Source organism: Salmo trutta, chromosome 15 (assembly GCF_901001165.1).
Source record: "Salmo trutta chromosome 15, fSalTru1.1, whole genome shotgun sequence".
NCBI lineage: Eukaryota > Metazoa > Chordata > Actinopteri > Salmoniformes > Salmonidae > Salmo > Salmo trutta.
The window spans coordinates 48,429,949-48,450,856 of NC_042971.1; the positions used below are offsets into that span (position 1 = coordinate 48,429,949).

Sequence of the window (20,908 nt, forward strand, 5' to 3'; positions counted from 1 at the left end):
CCAGTGAATGAATCACATTTATTATTTAGGATAAATGGATTCTGATAATGATTATTCGTTTTTAATTGGTATATTACCAGTTACCAGGATCATTTGTTTGAGCATGCTCACTGTGACCTTCTGAGACAATGTTACAGCACGTTGTGATTGGCTGTTATGGGCATTATGCAACGCTAGGGAATAATATGCTGCTGATAGCTCTGAGGCACATACTATACTGCTGGGGAGCATTTCCCTGTAGGAGTTTTCTGTATGAGTTTTCTGTATGAGTTTTCTGTATGAGTTTGCTGTATGAGTTTGCTGTATGAGTTTGCTGTATGAGTTTGCTGTATGGTTTGCTGTATGAGTTTGCTGTATGAGTTTGCTGTATGAGTTTGCTGTATGAGTTTGCTGTGTGGTTTGCAGTGTGTGAGTGTCGTGCATGTGTCCTCACCCCCCTATAGGACGAGCCACTGGAGATCATTAAGCCCGTGCCAATCACCCATCCGGCTCCGCCCTCCACCTTCACCAGCCCCTCCCCCCAACCCGGTGCTGCCTACAACAAGACGGCCCGCCCCTTTGGCGGGGGCAGCAGTGCGGGTGCAGTCACTTCCTCCCTGACCGCCCCAAAGGTGGCCTCCATCCCCTCTGCATCGTCTGCTTTCACCCCCGCCGCCCCCTCCTCCCAGCAGCCCCAGCCTCCCTTCCCACTAGCTAGCCGCTCCCGCTCCCCAGCCCCACCTAGCTCAGCCCCACCCCCCAGACCCAGCTCTGGCCGTTCCCCCTTCACCACCCCCTCCTCCACTCCCTCCTCTTCTTCCTCATCCTCCCCGGCCAGAGTGACAGCCCCCTCCTCCAATCCCGGTGCTCCGCAGTCCTCTTGCTATAACACGCCAATTAACCTGTACTCCAATGCCAATGCCTGTGAGGTGGCCATAGGACAGAGGCGGGGCCTGTTGGAAGCCCAGGGTGTGGTGGTCGACCAGATCAAAGAACAGTTTAATGGGTGAGTGGCACTAACCTCAAACCCTCCTCTCACCTCTTTTCCTCCCCTCTTCTCCTCTCTCCTCTCCTGTTACTTTCTTTATCTAACCAAACCCCTCAAATTCTCTTTTTGCTTCCTTTCACTTTCCAAGAAGATCAAGTGTGGGTAGGTAGGTGGTTTAAAGTTATTACCATGGACCATTTGACTTTTGCGCTCAAAAGACCGACATGGCCATGTTAGGTATGACCACCTGGACTGGTGTAGTGTACTGGGAACATGTTTCTGTCTCACATCCCATAAATCCTGTGTGTTGTTGTCTGGTTTACAGAGATATGTAGTTCACTTCACTGCCTGTCTGGATGATGTTTGAGGCCACAAGTAGGTGTTAACCAACCATGTAATAACAACAGACTACCTGAGACAAGACATACTTTGTTGTAAATCTTCCATCAGTTTCTCCTACATAGTCTACATAGCTGTTTGTAAACAGCCACATTGAGTGCAGCAGCACATCTTGTCCCAGCATGTTGAAGGGGACTGGAAACAGAAGAAAAAGGCAGCAGCAACCGACAACATGTTAAACTCACTCCTGCTACCACCCAACCCAACCCAGCCCATCCTAACCCAACCCAGCCCAGCCTAACCCAGCCCATCCTAACCCAGCCCATCCTAACCCAACCCATCCCAACCCAACCCAGCCCATCCTAACCCAGCCCATCCTAACCCATCCCAACCCAACCCAGCCCATCCTAACCCAGCCCATCCTAACCCAACCCATCCCAACCCAACCCAGCCCATCCTAACCCAACCCATCCTAACCCAACCCATCCTAACCCAGCCCATCCTAACCCAACCCAGCCCATCCTAACCCAGCCCATCCTAACCCAACCCATCCTAACCCAGCCCATCCTAACCCAACCCAGCCCATCCTAACCCAGCCCATCCTAACCCAGCCCAGCCCATCCTAACCCAGCCCATCCTAACCCAACCCATCCTAACCCAACCCAGCCCATCCTAACCCAACCCAGCCCATCCTAACCCAGCCCATCCCAACCCAGCCCATCCTAACCCAACCCAGCCCATCCTAACCCAGCCCATCCCAACCCAGCCCATCCTAACCCAACCCAGCCCAGCCTAACCCAGCCCATCCCAACCCAGCCCATCCTAACCTAACCCAACCCAGCCCATCCTAACCCAGCCCAACCCAGCCCATCCTAACCCAACCCATCCTAACCCAACCCATCCTAACCCAGCCCATCCTAACCCAACCCATCCTAACCCAGCCCATCCTAACCCAACCCAGCCCATCCTAACCTAGCCCATCCTAACCCAGCCCATCCTAACCCAACCCATCCTAACCCAACCCAGCCCATCCTAACCCAACCCAGCCCATCCTAACCCAGCCTAACCCAGCCTAGCCTAGCCCAGCCTAGCCCAGCCTAACTCAGCCCAAACCAGCCTAGGCCACATCAGCCTAGTCCAACCCAGCCCAAACCAGACTAGCTCAACCCAAACCAGCCTAGCTCAGCCCAAACCAGCCTAGGCCAACCCAGCCTAGCCCAGCTCAGAACAAACCAGCCTAGGCCAACCCAGCGTAGTACAACCCAACCTAGGCCAAACCAGCCTAGCCCAACCCAGCTTAACCCAGCCCAGCCTAGCTTAGCCCAGCACAACCCAGCCTAGCCCACCCTGCCTCCCTTTAATTGATAATAGAGTTTATAGCTTTGCCAAGTAGTCTGGCTCTGATTCTGTCTGACGTCATGTTGTTGTGTCAACTTAGACGCTTGTTTTCTAATTATCCCAGCGTACTGGCAGCTCTGGGCTGGAGCAGCTCTTTATTGGGGTGGTTCTCAGGCCAGAGGATAGGAAGTACACTAGTAACATGTGTTTTAGACTAGTCTACCATGTAGTCCACTGATGCAAATGGTATTAGTTATGTTTCACAACTGAATAATCAAATCACATAAAATGTATTTATAAAGCCCTTCTTACATCAGCTGATATCTCAAAGTACTGTACAGAAACCTAGCCTAAAACCCCAAACAGCAAGCAATGCAGGTGTAAAAGCACAGTGGCTAGGAAAAACTCCCTAGAAAGGCCAGAACCTAGGAAGAAACCTAGAGAGGAACCAGGCTATGAGAGTTGGCCAGTCCTCTTCTGGCTGTGCCGGGTGGAGATTATAACAGTACATGGCCAAGATGTTCAAATGTTCATAGATGACCTGCAGGGTAAACTAATAATAATCACAGTGGTTGTCGAGGGTGCAACAGGTCAGCACCTCAGGAGTAAATGTCAGTTGGCTTTTCATATCCGATCATTCAGAGTATCTCTACTGCTCCTGCTGTCTCTAGAGAGTTGAAAACAGCAGCTCTGGGACAGGTAGCACGTCCGTTGAACAGGTCAGGGTTCCATAGCCGCAGGCAGAACAGTTGAAACTGGAGCAGCAGCACGGCCAGGTGGACTGTGGACAGCAAAGAGTCATCAGGCCAGGTAGGCCTGAGGCATGGTCCTAGGGCTCAGGTCCTCCGAGAGAAAGAAAGAAAGAAAGAAAGAAAGAAAGAAAGAAAGAAAGAAAGAAAGAAAGAGAAAATTAGAGAAAGCATACTTAAATTCACACAGGACACCGGATAAGACAGGAGAAATACTCCAGATATAACAGACTGACCCTAGCCCCCCGACACATAAACTACTGCAGCATAAATACTGGAGGCTGAGACATGAGGGGTTATAATAGAGACTTCATGCCACTTACCTCTAGGCACTTTGGTTGTCATCTCAGTCTGTACTGCATACTGTAATACCTCCTCTGAGTTATTGTATGATCTTTGACCTTCCTACCTTCTAAAACGGTTTTGGCTAGAAGGGTTACAGCTTGTGTGAAAATTGACTTTTTGTAGCAAGTTAGACCTTATGCAGCAGGTTAGTACAATTAATGTAGCAGGTTAGGAGAATTAGTTTAAGGTTAGGAAAAGGGTTAGGGTTAGGTAAAATGCACAAAAACTTTGAAGAACGATAATTTGACATAAACTGTATCCCATCTAGCCAATGACCACCTAAACCCCCTCGACTGCCCCGTCTGCTTGTACAGGCTACATGTATAGTAGAAGCATGTGTGTTCAGCCGCATCCTGTGTGTGTGTTTCTCTCTGGGTGTCTGCTCGCCCATCATCTCAGAATGGTCCATGTGGTTTTAGGACCCAGTTGAATCACTGCTCTTCTCTTTTCCTGCTCCTTTACTTTGTTTCATCCTCTTCTCCTCTCTTTTCTCTTTCCGCAGGAGGGGGAGGAGGACTGTCTGCTAGCTCTTTGACTGTGGGATGTGATTATCAGTGCTATCCTGCTACACATGATGACTGCAGTACAGTTAGATTAGTACAGTAGACATGCTGGCGCCTCTGCCATAACCCTCATAAACCTCTCTCATTTACTTACTGTCTAAAGCCTAAACCATAGTCCACAGACGCTGAGACGTGATAGTCCAGCATCCTATTGTGACATAGCAACACGGCTCTGAGACCACCATCCGCGGGGGAAGCACAGCCCTCTGCTCACCTCCCCACAATTCTCAACCAACGCGACTCCGGTACGCATCCTATATCATTTGAATGTGTTGACAGTTGGAAAAATTGCTTGAACTCCGCTGACAAAGTATGAAAACCAACGGTCTAATATTCTAGAACACTGCTGTGTGTACGTGTACACGTTTTGGACTATGACAGGCGCTTTACACACTCATTTCACAACACAAAACAACCTGCAAAGCCACCCTGTAAATAGCACACAGCCATAAGCCATAATAAGCCTTGTGGTCCACTGAGGCCAGTTCATTCTGTTCATTCATGCTCTGTGTGTGTAATGGCATCCTGGCCCGGTCCGTGTGGGATAACCAGTGTATTTACACCCAGGCTGCGTTTCAAATGTCACCCTATTCTCTTTATAGTGCACTACCTTTGACCGGAGCCCATAGGCTTTATAAAAGGTGATGCATCCCCACCAGACCCACCACCAGGCTCCAGACTGCAACCCAGAGCCCTGTAGGCTGACCTGTCACCACTCAGCAGTGCTACTGAACTCTGTCCTTGCATCTGTCCCCCTCCGTCTGCCACCGTGCCACTCTGTTTACCCAAGGCCATTCATTAATTACCAGCCAGGACCGTCACAATCTGACCCCTCTCGCCCCATTCACTTAGAATACACTCAGAGACACACAGTCAAATAGCACAGAGCTCACACCCAGAACACTCAGACACACTTGACTTGCCCCAAGTGCAGAAATCCACTTGTAATGTAATAAACAGACATCTTGAGATGTGTGTCTAAACATGATATAATTGAGGACAGGAATACAAACAATGTATCCATTCTGGTCCCGAGCTCAATGTAATGTGTGGCTCAGTGGTTCCCCCTTGTGACGAGAGATGGTAACTTTTACCTGGGTTTCTAACTGTATTATACATATAATATCACTATTTAATAGTTTTAAATCAATTCCCCAAAATACAAACTACATCACCAGTTTATTCTGCTGATCAATAATCCATGAAGCATATTTCCCCCTACTACTAAAACCATTGTCATGTTATGATATGTTTGTCTCTGAGTTAACGCCACGATGCGCTGTATGTGGGCTGAATCAGGTCATGTGTGTCATGTCATCTTCATAAGGGTTTTAAAGCTGGTCATTGCAGTTAGTTTGAATCGATAGTCAGCTGACTACTGCTCTGCTGTTTCTAGTGTAACTGCTGGTTCTGATAGTGGGCCTCCGGGAATTCTTAAGTAAGTGTAGCCTGTAACAGCAGTAACTGAAAGGTAGCTGGATCGAATCCCCGAGTTGACAAGGTAAAAATCTGTTGTTCTGCCCCTGAACAAGGCAGTTAACCCACTATTCTCCAGTAGCCACCATTGTAAATAAGAATGGCCTAGTTAAATAAAGAAAAATAAAAGACAAACAGCAAAACTGATACTTTAGATCCAAAGAGTTTTACATCTGGTTTATTCTATCAAACAATATTCAATCTTTCAAGTTTTCTTCTCCTTCTATTTTCCTTTCTTACCACCTTCTCAATGTCCGTGTGCAGAGTCCCCCCAAAGACTGCCCTTAGGAGGTACAGTAATGGAACATCTAGCCGTGGACACTTAGTGAATGTGTGTGTTTGTCTTGTCTAAGTATACCTGTATACATTGGGAGTACGAGTGTATTTGTCTGTACCAGTGTGTGAACGAGAACAAATGTTGTACTTGTGTTATTCTACTATATAAAAGCATTAATGAATGTAATAAATGAATCTGAATAATTAGGGAATAATGAAGTAATTATTAAGAGTGATTTTTATGAATGCTGAGTGGTAATGATAATTGTAAATGAATGTTAATGATGATGAGGACTTTAATACTTATTCTGTGTGTGGTCTCAGGAACAAAGTTGAACCAGAGTTGATCCACGCCTCGCCCCTCAGCGAGGCCAGTAAGAAGCGTCTGATCGAGGACACAGAGGACTGGCATCCTCGCACCGGAACCTCCCAATCCAGGTCCTTCAGAATCCTGGCTCAGATCACCGGCACAGAGAAAGGTGGGTACCCCCTTTGCACCTTACCCCAATACCCTGAGGCATAATGACACCCTAGTTACTGGGTAACCTGGCACAATGGGACTAGGAAATATAAAGCTATCCGAACTAGATCATTGTGATCTTACAGTCGTATCCCTCTGAAGTGACCATTTTGGCTTTGCCTTTTCCCCTAAGGGAAAGGTTACATAAGTAGACTGTAGTACAGATTACAACAGTGCTGCATGATAGTCCCTGTAGTGCACAGGGTGGGAAATTAACACCAGCCATCAGCAAAATGCTGGTAGATTTGGGCATTGGCTGGTAGAATATCTATTCTTACCAGCCACATTGATGGGTGGTCGAACAGAGCATTTGGGAGCATAAAAAAAAAGAATCCAAAGCCCAGGTGTAGAAAAAATACAAAATGTGTGTGTTTGTCAGCTCTGGAAAGGGGAATCTCAACGCTACAGTGGTGAAAGCGGGTTGGGTACAGTGTTTTCTGTAATTTAGCTTAATTCTTTGAAATTAGGGCATCCACCAGCCATTTCCCACCCTGGTAGTGTAGCTCTGTCTGTGTGTTCTGGTCCCCCTGGCACAGCTCTGTCTGTGTGTTCTGGTCCCCCTGGCACAGCTCTGTCTGTGTGTTCTGGTCCCCCTGGCACAGCTCTGTCTGTGTGTTCTGGTCCCCCTGGCACAGCTCTGTCTGCGTGTTCTGGTCCCCCTGGCACAGCTCTGTCTGTGTGTTCTGGTCCCCCTGGCACAGCTCTGTCACTGTGTTCTGGTCCCCCTGGCACAGCTCTGTCTGTGTGTTCTGGTCCCCCTGGCACAGCTCTGTCACTGTGTTCTGGTCCCCCTGGCACAGCTCTGTCTGTGTGTTCTGGTCCCCCTGGCACAGCTCTGTCACTGTGTTCTGGTCCCCCTGGCACAGCTCTGTCTGTGTGTTCTGGTCCCCCTGGCACAGCTCTGTCACTGTGTTCTGGTCCCCCTGGCACAGCTCTGTCACTGTGTTCTGGTCCCCCTGGCACAGCTCTGTCTGTGTGTTCTGGTCCCCCTGGCACAGCTCTGTCACTGTGTTCTGGTCCCCCTGGCACAGCTCTGTCACTGTGTTCTGGTCCCCCTGGCACAGCTCTGTCTGTGTGTTCTGGTCCCCCTGGCACAGCTCTGTCACTGTGTTCTGGTCCCCCTGGCACAGCTCTGTCTGTGTGTTCTGGTCCCCCTGGCACAGCTCTGTCTGTGTGTTCTGGTCCCCCTGGCGCAGCTCTGTCTGTGTGTTCTGGTCCCCCTGGCGCAGCTCTGTCTGTGTGTTCTGGTCCCCCTGGCGCAGCTCTGTCTGTGTGTTCTGGTCCCCCTGGCACAGCTCTGTCTGCGTGTTCTGGTCCCCCTGGCACAGCTCTGTCTGCGTGTTCTGGTCCCCCTGGCACAGCTCTGTCTGCGTGTTCTGGTCCCCTGGCACAGCTCTGTCTGCGTGTTCTGGTCCCCCTGGCACAGGTCTGTCTGCGTGTTCTGGTCCCCCTGGCACAGCTCTGTCTGTGTGTTCTGGTCCCCCTGGCACAGCTCTGTCTGTGTGTTCTGGTCCCCCTGGCACAGCTCTGTCTGTGTGTTCTGGTCCCCCTGGCACAGCTCTGTCTGTGTGTTCTGGTCCCCCTGGCACAGCTCTGTCTGTGTGTTCTGGTCCCCCTGGCACAGCTCTGTCTGTGTGTTCTGGTCCCCCTGGCACAGCTCTGTCTGCGTGTTCTGGTCCCCCTGGCACAGCTCTGTCTGCGTGTTCTGGTCCCCCTGGCACAGCTCTGTCTGCGTGTTCTGGTCCCCCTGGCACAGCTCTGTCTGTGTGTTCTGGTCCCCCTGGCACAGCTCTGTCTGCGTGTTCTGGTCCCCCTGGCACAGGTCTGTCTGTGTGTTCTGGTCCCCCTGGCACAGCTCTGTCACTGTGTTCTGGTCCCCCTGGCGCAGCTCTGTCTGTGTGTTCTGGTCCCCCTGGCACAGCTCTGTCACTGTGTTCTGGTCCCCCTGGCGCAGCTCTGTCTGTGTGTTCTGGTCCCCCTGGCACAGCTCTGTCTGTGTGTTCTGGTCCCCCTGGCACAGCTCTGTCTGTGTGTTCTGGTCCCCCTGGCACAGCTCTGTCTGTGTGTTCTGGTCCCCCTGGCACAGCTCTGTCTGTGTGTTCTGGTCCCCCTGGCACAGCTCTGTCTGTGTGTTCTGGTCCCCCTGGCACAGCTCTGTCTGTGTGTTCTGCTCCCCCTGGCACAGCTCTGTCTGTGTGTTCTGGTCCCCCTGGCACAGCTCTGTCTGCGTGTTCTGGTCCCCCTGGCACAGCTCTGTCTGTGTGTTCTGGTCCCCCTGGCACAGCTCTGTCACTGTGTTCTGGTCCCCCTGGCGCAGCTCTGTCTGTGTGTTCTGGTCCCCCTGGCACAGCTCTGTCTCTGTGTTCTGGTCCCCCTGGCACAGCTCTGTCACTGTGTTCTGGTCCCCCTGGCACAGGTCTGTCACTGGTGTTCTGGTCCCCCTGGCACAGTTCTGTCACTGTGTTCTGGTCCCCTGGCGCAGCTCTGTCTCAGGGCCTCAGCATCCATCTCTCTGTCATCACCCCAGCCCTGTGTGTGTTAGACCTGCTCTGCTGATACAAACTGACATGGAGCTGACAAGGAGCAGTGCATTAGAAGTCATTCTCTATTCCACACATAGGCTGTTACTTATACAATGTTTAATATGTGCAAGGCTGTTGATGCAAATGAGTGCTGGAGAGTGGTTTGTACTTGCCTGGCTACCCATCCACATCACTCCGGCAGAATGCCACACCCACTAACATTTCTTCTCCACGATAAGTTTGGATTTGAGAATGCTGACGGGTTGGGGCAGAGCTGGCTTACACGAATCATGAGTCACAGGTTTTTTTTTATATAGGTATATTTTTTATCAATATCTACTTGATTAAAATGAGCATTTAAAAAGCAGTAGCACCACTCTCTTTTTGTCTGGTCACCCCATGGCCTCCCGAGTGGCCAGTGGTCTAAGACACTGCATCTCAATGCAGTCACTACAGACCCTGGTTCGATTCCAGGCATGTTTCACAACCGGCCGTGATTGGCAGTCCCATAGGGTGGCGTACAATTGGCCCAGCGTCGTCCGGGTTTGACCGGGGTAGGCCGCCATTGTAAATAAAAATGTGTTCTTAACTGTCTTCTCGAGTTAAATAAAATCAGTTATTTTCTATTATAAGACGCACAAGTCTACACGCACATTTGACAATCTTTGTTTTTATGTTCATGAGTTTTTTTCCTCCTCTGTTCACAGACCAAGCCCAGGAGAACAGCGCTGGAAGGAAGTGAGTAGTTGGTGGTATGTCAGTCTGATCCCATGTGATCTGAGGGTAGTTTCCTGGTGTGTGAGGCTGATGCTGTTGTTGTTACTGTTACTATGTTGGGTTGATCAGAGCTTTCTGGCACTCCATGTCTCATCCTGCATGCCACAGGAGCTTCTCATTATTGGGATTCCGAGTTTAGCCCATACTTCCTTATCCATGAGACAGACACTCACTATCACGCTTAGTGTAAGGCTTCATTACAGGAAGCCACATCAGAGGAAACCCTAGTGGAAACTGCTCAAGCAGGGTTAGCTGGGCTGGCCAACCCTCATAGCCCTTTAGAGCTGGGGGTTCTGGGGGTTCTCAGGTCTGTTTTCTGCCCCTATTCATCTTCATCTGCATTAAATGCACCCTGCTGCTCTCCCAACCAAAGCCCCGGCCAATCAGCATGTCACGAAGATGGATTGTGGGTAATTAAGTGGGATTGTGGGTAATCAGGGCCTGCCAGGAGGAGACTTCCAATCTCTCCTTCTTAGAGAGATGTGGTTTACAGACAGCATCCTTCAGACAGAGCTCTCCTGTCAGGAAGTACAACCACTGGCAAATCTGACTGTTTCTTTATTTTTCCTTTATTTCCTCCATTGTCCTGTTTTTCACTCTACATTTCTTGTCTATTTATTTTTCTTTACAATGTCTTTCTTTCCTTTCTTCCTGTCTGCTCTCCTGTGTCATCTCCTTTCTTCCTCCTCCCTTCCCTCCATCTCCCCTCCTTTCCTGTGTCTTTGGGTGTGTTAGGGTGAACAAACCGGACCCAAAGGTTGTGGGACAACAGTACAACAAGCTGAGAGACTGGCACCACAGTGTTTCGGCACGCACACTCAACGTGCAGTAGACTGTAGTTTGCTGTGCCCAGTAACATCTCTCTGCCTGTGTTTTATTCATTTTAATCAGCCTGTAGTTAACTAGAAAGACAGTCTCAGGTCTCACATTATAGCAGTCTGAGATTTCACATTATGCCTCACCACCTGTGCCTTGTCCTATACCACATCCCTTTAAGTAGTTACTGGAATTAGTTAGTAAGTTGCTGTGTATGTGTGTGTACAGTGAGCCTGCTGGTGTGTTAGGGGAGTGTGAGAGTGAGTGTGTGAGTGAGTGTGTGTGTGTTTGAGTTAAATACTCTCCCTTAGTTTACCTTGCCTTAGTACATACACACAATGGCCAGGTTATTAGGTACACCACCCCGTTCGCACGTGGCCATGGCTTGCTATATATTGCCGGCAGACAGGCATTGAGGCATTCAGTTACTGTTGGATTCAACATTAGATGTGGCAAAACAAGTGACCTAAGCGACTTTGAGAGTAGTATGATCGTTGGTGCCAGGCGCTTTTCACGCTCAACAGTGTCTAGGGTTTACCGAGAATGGTGCGACGAACAAAAAACATACAACAGCTTGTTGATGAGAGAGGTCAAAGGAGAATGGCAAGAATCGTGTAGGCTAACAGGCGGGCCACAAACAGGCAAATAATGGCGCAGTACAACAGTGGTGTGCAGAGCAGCATTTCGGAACGCTCAACTCGTCGGTCCTTGTCATGGATTGGCTACTGCAGCAGACGATCACACAGGGTTCCAGTCCTATCAGCTAAAGACAAGAAGAAGCGGCTCCAGTGGGCACGCGATCACCAACACTGGACATATGAGGAGTGGAAAAACATCACCTGGTCTGACAAATCCCGGTTCCTGTTGCGTCATGCTGATGGCAGAGTCAGGATTTGGCGTAAGCAATATGAGTCCATGGACACATCCTGCCTGGTGTCAATGGTACAGGCTAGTGGCAGTGGTGTAATGGTGTGGGGAATATTTTCCTGGCACATGTTTAGTCCCTTAATACAAATTGAGCAATGTGTTCATACCACGAAGAATACAGGCTGTTCTGGGGTCAAAGGGGGTGCGACCCGGCTAGATGGGTGTACCTAATAAACGGGCCACTGAGTGTATCCTGAATACCGCATGAGAAGCAGGTTGAGATTAAATCTGCACATTATCATCTGTAATATACTACTTTTTGTGTTTATTCTGTTTGTTTCTACTTCTTTTCCAACTTCACTATCCTCCAACTTCATTCTGATAATTTGTGTGTATCTTTGTATTTTATCTTCATTTTGTTTCATTTTATACACTAACCATATTCATTTTGCTTGAGGATTGTAACTGCTTATATATCAATAAAGTTGTATCCTTTTCTCTGCTGTTCTTCATTTCCTGCCCCCTTCTCCATTTCCCTTGAGCTTCCTCTTCTGTTTCTTCTTCTGCTATGAAGTACAGTATCTAAACACTTGACTGTGCAGTAGGGGCTCAGTTGGTAGAGCATGGCGCATGCAACGCCAGGGTTGTGGGTTCCAGTACCACACTGGACCAGTACGAAAAAGTAGGAAAATGAATGCACTCACTACTGTAAGTAGCTCTGTATAAGAGCGTTTGCTAAAAAATGCTTGGTCCATAGCAATGGTTCCTTATCACCAATAGAGGGCAGTATCCTCAAGACATATTTAAATTAGAGCGTAGCTGACCAATTTTACATTCATACAACTCAATATGACCCGGAGCAAATCAAGTCAGACTCCAGTTAGGTTATTTGCCTAATGGCAAGTCTTTCTCACCTGGGATTCGAACCAGCTACTTTCTGGATACAGCGTGCCCATACTGAGCGTGCTTGCTCCAAACCTTGATAGGCTGAACACCAATACTAGTACAGACCTAACCATAGTGGCTCAGGCACTAGAGACGAGCATTATTTATAGAACCGTCAATGTCATGGAGGGCAACGTTGCAGAGTCTGTTGTTATGAGCAGTCTCCACTGCATACATTATTTGACTGAAAGAGAGTAAGGACGGAGAGAAAGAGAGAGTGAGAGAGATAAAGACCATGCCAACTCTAATTGTGTTCCTGTTTTCCTTATTGATGCGCCATCTGGACACTGGGTTGTATCATGTATCCTTATTGGATATACTGACCATGGTTTTCATCAGACACAGCTTTTTATCCAATCATCTCTCCTCTTAATTGGCCTGATGGTTGAGTGTGTCTCTGAGCTTCCTGCTAATTAATTGTAATGATTAGTGCCTGGGCTGGATGTGACTCAGTCACATAATGAGCCCAGGGTTTTTTTTGTCTTCAAAACAGCTCTTCCAATGCACTTGTATTTCCAACAACTATTTTGTTATTTTTGGGCATGGTCTGCACATTGTTTCACATAAACATGCACTTGAACAAGAAGAGAACCACATATTTTATATTGGGGGTAGGAGAGGATGAAGAATGTGGGAGTTTTACTAATGAAGCGAAGTCTGCATAGTTTTTAGTGGGGAGGCTTGTTGTAATGGAATGACATTCTAACAGCTGAGAGGTGTTCTGAGTCCTGGATTAAACTCATACGGTACTGTAACCATGGCTGAGGTTGTCATAACAAACATGACCTGGGCCTGAGGGAGAGACTGACAGCCTCAGTTGGCACAGCCTGGTGATGTGAATAGTCCTGAATAAACAACACCAACCCTACCAGAACCTGGGAACCTTGAATACTATAAAGGAAAAACATTTCTGAAGTATGATGGAGTGTCTGAGTGTGTGTATGTGTGGATTTATATTTGTGTATGTGTATGTGTGTAGGTTTTTCAGTTTTACTATCCTTGTTGGGACCAGAAGACTTCACAAGGATATTAAAACAAGGAACATTTGGACAAGTTGGGTCATTTCGCAGGAAAAAGCTATTTTAGGCTTAGGGGTTAGGTTTACAGTTAGGGTCACAATTAGGGTTAGGGTTTTGAGTTAAGGTTAGGGTTAAGTTTAGGGTTAAGGTTAGGATTAGGTTAATGGCTCAGGAGGTTGGTGGCACCTTAATTGGGAAGGACGGGCTCATTGCAATGGCTGGTGCGGAATAGGTGGAATTGTATCAAATACATCAAACACATGGTTTCCATGTACTCTGTTCCAGCCATTATTATGAGCCGTCCTCCCCTCAGCAGCCTTCACTGGTTAACGGTTAGGGTTCGGGGTTAGGGAAATCAAATGTTTGGTCCCCACAAGGATAGTAAAACAAACGTGTGTGTGTGCGTTCAAGGGCGTTCATGTGTGTCCATGAACAATGACCTATAAGCAGTACTTTTCTGTTCTCCAGTAAAGTTGTTGAGAATGCCCCGCCCAGTAGCCACATCACAACATCAGTGAAGACCATGACCAAAGTCCCAGGAGCCCCCAGGAATGGCAACAGTGTCCCCCCACCCACCTTCAAGACCCCCTCTGCCCAGGTCAAACCCTCCTGGCCAGCTGGAGGTTCAGCAGGTACTGTAGCACCATGACACTACCACTATGGTGTTCTTCTGACTGTCTCTCCTGAGGATTCTGTGGTTAGGTTCACTCACCTGGCTGTGTTTACACATTCTGATGATGTTTCTGTTATTGTGTGTGTCCTGCAGCTAAGATAAAACAAAATCTTCGCTTGAAGCTGAGTTATATTACAGTCTTTGTTGAACATGGATGAGTCAGAAATGCTAATATATATCTTTCTTTTTCTAAGTTGAGAGCTCTGCCCTTTACTCAAACATTTTTTTAGGAGAAGAATGTTTATGTATATGACTGAAATGTGAGGTCATCTAGTAGCTTTATTAACCATTGGCACTGGCTTTAAATGCCATGGCTGCATAGACTCAGACAGGCAACAGTACTCAATAACTGTTACTTCATGTAGCAGCTTCTCTTGACCTGCAGGGGGCAGACCTGTGCTGTTACTGGAAACCCTGACCATTGAATCAGTGCTTTTATTAGAGCAGCATAAAGCTCTATAAAACAAGCTGTATTCAGCTAATGAGCTCAAATTATAGGCTCCTTTTCCACGATTCCTGAGTGAAAACGTAGAATTATATATTAGATGTTCTGCTCTTTAATAAACAGAGGAGATTCAGGGTCTGAGAACTAGCTTTCTCTGTAAAGTCATTAGGAGTCATTATTACTAAGATTACTACTGCAGTATGTTCTCATACATAATGTGAATATACAATATATGGCCTTTACAGAGCTGTGTGAGGCGTGAGAGGTCCTATGCTTACTCACTGCCTCCCTGGGGACCTCTTAAGTGAGAGTTGCTGAAAGGGGGTGTATGAGAGACCACAGATACCTCTCTGTTAGATAGAGTATGTATCAGATTTACGCTTACTTGACCTTGTGTTCACAAACACATACCTCATACTGACTGTGTGGAACCAGGCCAGATGCATGGTATGTTCTGAGTGATTCTACCATTCCCCCTCTAGTGCTAAATATGTCATGTTTTTCATGGCAATTTTCATAGCAGCAGGCAGGACCACAGGAGGTTGGTGGCACCTTAATTGGGAAGAACCGTCTCGTTCTAATGACTGGAGCGGAATCAGTGGAATGGTATCAAATATATCAAACACATGGTTTCCATGGTTTCCAGGGGTTTGATGCCATTCCATTCGCTCCGTTCCGGACATTATTGTGAGTCGCTCTCCCCTCAGCAGCCCCCACTGGGCAGGGCATTATTGTGAGTCGCTCTCCCCTCAGCAGCCTCCACTGGGCAGGACAGGATTGTGAGTCGCTCTCCCCTCAGCAGCCCCCACTGGGCAGGACAGGATTGTGAGTCGCTCTCCCCTCAGCAGCCCCCACTGGGCAGGACATTATTGTGAGTCGCTCTCCCCTCAGCAGCCCCCACTGGGCAGGACATTATTGTGAGTCGCTCTCCCCTCAGCAGCCTCCACTGGGCAGGACAGGATTGTGAGTCACTCTCCCCTCAGCAGCCCCCACTGGGCAGGACAGGATTGTGAGTCGCTCTCCCCTCAGCAGCCCCCACTGGGCAGGACATTATTGTGAGTCGCTCTCCCCTCAGCAGCCCCCACTGGGCAGGACATTATTGTGAGTCGCTCTCCCCTCAGCAGCCCCCACTGGGCAAGACATTATTGTGAGTCGCTCTCCCCTCAGCAGCCCCCACTGGGCAGGACATTATTGTGAGTCGCTCTCCCCTCAGCAGCCTCCACTGGGCAGGACAGGATTGTGAGTCGCTCTCCCCTCAGCAGCCCCCACTGGGCAGGACAGGATTGTGAGTCGCTCTCCCCTCAGCAGCCCCCACTGGGCAGGACATTATTGTGAGTCGCTCTCCCCTCAGCAGCCCCCACTGGGCAGGACATTATTGTGAGTCGCTCTCCCCCTCAGCAGCCTCCACTGGGCAGGACAGGATTGTGAGTCACTCTCCCCTCAGCAGCCCCCACTGGGCAGGACAGGATTGTGAGTCGCTCTCCCCTCAGCAGCCCCCACTGGGCAGGACATTATTGTGAGTCGCTCTCCCCCCAGCAGCCCCCACTGGGCAGGACATTATTGTGAGTCGCTCTCCCCTCAGCAGCCCCCACTGGGCAAGACATTATTGTGAGTCGCTCTCCCCTCAGCAGCCCCCACTGGGCAGGACATTATTGTGAGTCGCTCTCCCCTCAGCAGCCCCCACTGGGCAGGACAGGATTGTGAGTCGCTCTCCCCTCAGCAGCCCCCACTGGGCAGGACAGGATTGTGAGTCGCTCTCCCCTCAGCAGCCCCCACTAGGCAGGACATTATTGTGAGTCGCTCTCCCCTCAGCAACCCCCACTGGGCAGGACATTATTGTGAGTCGCTCTCCCCTCAGCAACCCCCACTGGGCAGGACATTATTGTGAGTCGCTCTCCCCTCAGCAACCCCCACTGGGCAGGACATTATTGTGAGTCGCTCTCCCCTCAGCAGCCCCCACTGGGCAGGACAGGATTGTGAGTCGCTCTCCCCTCAGCAACCTCCACTGGGCAGGACATTATTGTGAGTCGCTCTCCCCTCAGCAACCTCCACTGGGCAGGACATTATTGTGAGTCGCTCTCCCCTCAGCAACCTCCACTGGGCAGGACATTATTGTGAGTTGCTCTCCCCTCAGCAGCCCCCACTGGGCAGGACAGGATTGTGAGTCGCTCTCCCCTCAGCAACCTCCACTGGGCAGGACATTATTGTGAGTCGCTCTCCCCTCAGCAGCCCCCACTGGGCAGGACAGGATTGTGAGTCGCTCTCCCCCTCAGCAACCTCCACTGGGCAGGACATTATTGTGAGTCACTCTCCCCTCAGCAGCCCCCACTGGGCAGGACAGGATTGTGAGTCGCTCTCCCCTCAGCAGCCCCCACTGGGCAGGACAGGATTGTGAGTCGCTCTCCCCTCAGCAGCCCCCACTGGGCAGGACATTATTGTGAGTCGCTCTCCCCTCAGCAACCCCCACTGGGCAGGACATTATTGTGAGTCGCTCTCCCCTCAGCAACCCCCACTGGGCAGGGCATTATTGTGAGTCGCTCTCCCCTCAGCAGCCCCCACTGGGCAGGACAGGATTGTGAGTCGCTCTCCCCTCAGCAGCCCCCACTGGGCAGGACATTATTGTGAGTCGCTCTCCCCTCAGCAACCCCCACTGGGCAGGACATTATTGTGAGTCGCTCTCCCCTCAGCAGCCCCCACTGGGCAGGACATTATTGTGAGTCGCTCTCCCCTCAGCAGCCCCCACTGGGCAGGACAGGATTGTGAGTCGCTCTCCCCTCAGCAACCTCCACTGGGCAGGACATTATTGTGAGTCGCTCTCCCCTCAGCAACCTCCACTGGGCAGGACATTATTGTGAGTCGCTCTCCCCTCAGCAACCTCCACTGGGCAGGACATTATTGTGAGTTGCTCTCCCCTCAGCAGCCCCCACTGGGCAGGACAGGATTGTGAGTCGCTCTCCCCTCAGCAACCTCCACTGGGCAGGACATTATTGTGAGTCACTCTCCCCTCAGCAGCCCCCACTGGGCAGGACAGGATTGTGAGTCGCTCTCCCTTCAGCAACCTTCACTGGGCAGGACATTATTGTGAGTCGCTCTCCCCTCAGCAACCTCCACTGGGCAGGACATTATTGTGAGTCACTCTCCCCTCAGCAGCCCCCACTGGGCAGGACAGGATTGTGAGTCGCTCTCCCCTCAGCAACCTCCACTGGGCAGGACATTATTGTGAGTCGCTCTCCCCTCAGCAGCCTCCACTGGGCAGGACAGGATTGTGAGTCGCTCTCCCCTCAGCAGCCTCCACTGGGCAGGACAGGATTGTGAGTCGCTCTCCCCTCAGCAGCCTCCACTGGGCAGGACATTATTGTGAGTCGCTCTCCCCTCAGCAGCCCCCACTGGGCAGGACATGATTGTGAGTCGCTCTCCCCCTCAGCAGCCCCCACTGGGCAGGACAGGATTGTGAGTCGCTCTCCCCTCAGCAGCCTCCACTGGGCAGGACATTATTGTGAGTCGCTCTCCCCTCAGCAGCCCCCACTGGGCAGGACAGGATTGTGAGTCGCTCTCCCCTCAGAAGCCTCCACTGGGCAGGACATTATTGTGAGTCGCTCTCCCCTCAGCAGCCCCCACTGGGCAGGACAGGATTGTGAGTCGCTCTCCCCTCAGCAACCTCCACTGGGCAGGACATTATTGTGAGTTGCTCTCCCCTCAGCAGCCCCGACTGGGCAGGACATTATTGTGAGTTGCTCTCCCCTCAGCAGCCTCCACTGGGCAGGACATTATTGTGAGTCGCTCTCCCCTCAGCAGCCCCCGCTGGGCAGGACAGGATTGTGAGTCGCTCTCCCCTCAGCAGCCTCCACTGGGCAGGACAGGATTGTGAGTCGCTCTCCCCTCAGCAGCCTCCACTGGGCAGGACATTATTGTGAGTCGCTCTCCCCTCAGCAGCCCCCACTGGGCAGGACATTATTGTGAGTCGCTCTCCCCTCAGCAACCTCCACTGGGCAGGACATTATTGTGAGTTGCTCTCCCCTCAGCAGCCCCCACTGGGCAGGACAGGATTGTGAGTCGCTCTCCCCTCAGCAACCTCCACTGGGCAGGACATTATTGTGAGTCGCTCTCCCCTCAGCAGCCCCCACTGGGCAGGACAGGATTGTGAGTCGCTCTCCCCTCAGCAACCTCCACTGGGCAGGACATTATTGTGAGTCACTCTCCCCTCAGCAGCCCCCACTGGGCAGGACAGGATTGTGAGTCGCTCTCCCCTCAGCAGCCCCCACTGGGCAGGACAGGATTGTGAGTCGCTCTCCCCTCAGCAGCCCCCACTGGGCAGGACATTATTGTGAGTCGCTCTCCCCTCAGCAACCCCCACTGGGCAGGACATTATTGTGAGTCGCTCTCCCCTCAGCAACCCCCACTGGGCAGGGCATTATTGTGAGTCGCTCTCCCCTCAGCAGCCCCCACTGGGCAGGACAGGATTGTGAGTCGCTCTCCCCTCAGCAGCCCCCACTGGGCAGGACATTATTGTGAGTCGCTCTCCCCCTCAGCAACCCCCACTGGGCAGGACATTATTGTGAGTCGCTCTCCCCTCAGCAGCCCCCACTGGGCAGGACATTATTGTGAGTCGCTCTCCCCTCAGCAGCCCCCACTGGGCAGGACAGGATTGTGAGTCGCTCTCCCCTCAGCAACCTCCACTGGGCAGGACATTATTGTGAGTCGCTCTCCCCTCAGCAACCTCCACTGGGCAGGACATTATTGTGAGTCGCTCTCCCCTCAGCAACCTCCACTGGGCAGGACATTATTGTGAGTTGCTCTCCCCTCAGCAGCCCCCACTGGGCAGGACAGGATTGTGAGTCGCTCTCCCCTCAGCAACCTCCACTGGGCAGGACATTATTGTGAGTCGCTCTCCCCTCAGCAGCCCCCACTGGGCAGGACAGGATTGTGAGTCGCTCTCCCTTCAGCAACCTTCACTGGGCAGGACATTATTGTGAGTCGCTCTCCCCTCAGCAACCTCCACTGGGCAGGACATTATTGTGAGTCACTCTCCCCTCAGCAGCCCCCACTGGGCAGGACAGGATTGTGAGTCGCTCTCCCCTCAGCAACCTCCACTGGGCAGGACATTATTGTGAGTCGCTCTCCCCTCAGCAGCCTCCACTGGGCAGGACAGGATTGTGAGTCGCTCTCCCCTCAGCAGCCTCCACTGGGCAGGACAGGATTGTGAGTCGCTCTCCCCTCAGCAGCCTCCACTGGGCAGGACATTATTGTGAGTCGCTCTCCCCTCAGCAGCCCCCACTGGGCAGGACAGGATTGTGAGTCGCTCTCCCCTCAGCAGCCCCCACTGGGCAGGACAGGATTGTGAGTCGCTCTCCCCTCAGCAGCCTCCACTGGGCAGGACATTATTGTGAGTCGCTCTCCCCCTCAGCAGCCCCCACTGGGCAGGACAGGATTGTGAGTCGCTCTCCCCTCAGAAGCCTCCACTGGGCAGGACATTATTGTGAGTCGCTCTCCCCTCAGCAGCCCCCACTGGGCAGGACAGGATTGTGAGTCGCTCTCCCCTCAGCAACCCTCCACTGGGCAGGACATTATTGTGAGTTGCTCTCCCCTCAGCAGCCCCGACTGGGCAGGACATTATTGTGAGTTGCTCTCCCCTCAGCAGCCTCCACTGGGCAGGACATTATTGTGAGTCGCTCTCCCCTCAGCAGCCCCCGCTGGGCAGGACAGGATTGTGAGTCGCTCTCCCCTCAGCAGCCTCCACTGGGCAGGACAGGATTGTGAGTCGCTCTCCCCTCAGCAGCCTCCACTGGGCAGGACATTATTGTGAGTCGCTCTCCCCTCAGCAGCCCCCACTGGGCAGGACATTATTGTGAGTCGCTCTCCCCTCAGCAACCTCCACTGGGCAGGACATTATTGTGAGTTGCTCTCCCCTCAGCAGCCCCCACTGGGCAGGACAGGATTGTGAGTCGCTCTCCCCTCAGCAACCTCCACTGGGCAGGACATTATTGTGAGTCACTCTCCCCTCAGCAGCCCCCACTGGGCAGGACAGGATTGTGAGTCGCTCTCCCTTCAGCAACCTTCACTGGGCAGGACATTATTGTGAGTCGCTCTCCCCTCAGCAACCTCCACTGGGCAGGACATTATTGTGAGTCACTCTCCCCTCAGCAGCCCCCACTGGGCAGGACAGGATTGTGAGTCGCTCTCCCCTCAGCAACCTCCACTGGGCAGGACATTATTGTGAGTCGCTCTCCCCTCAGCAGCCTCCACTGGGCAGGACAGGATTGTGAGTCGCTCT

General features: G+C 51.4%; 1 protein-coding gene across 2 annotated transcripts in view; it reads left to right on the forward strand.

Annotated features, from left to right (window-relative positions):
- Positions 1-20,908, forward strand: part of LOC115149214 (PDZ and LIM domain protein 5) — a 109,268-nt gene that overhangs the window by 77,505 nt on the left and 10,855 nt on the right. For both annotated transcript variants that reach the window (XM_029691872.1, XM_029691874.1), the window contains 4 exons: positions 444-985; positions 6,378-6,532; positions 9,803-9,833; positions 13,988-14,151. In XM_029691872.1, coding sequence (XP_029547732.1) covers positions 444-985; positions 6,378-6,532; positions 9,803-9,833; positions 13,988-14,151 — 892 coding nt within the window. The remainder of the gene's footprint in view (positions 1-443; positions 986-6,377; positions 6,533-9,802; positions 9,834-13,987; positions 14,152-20,908) is intronic.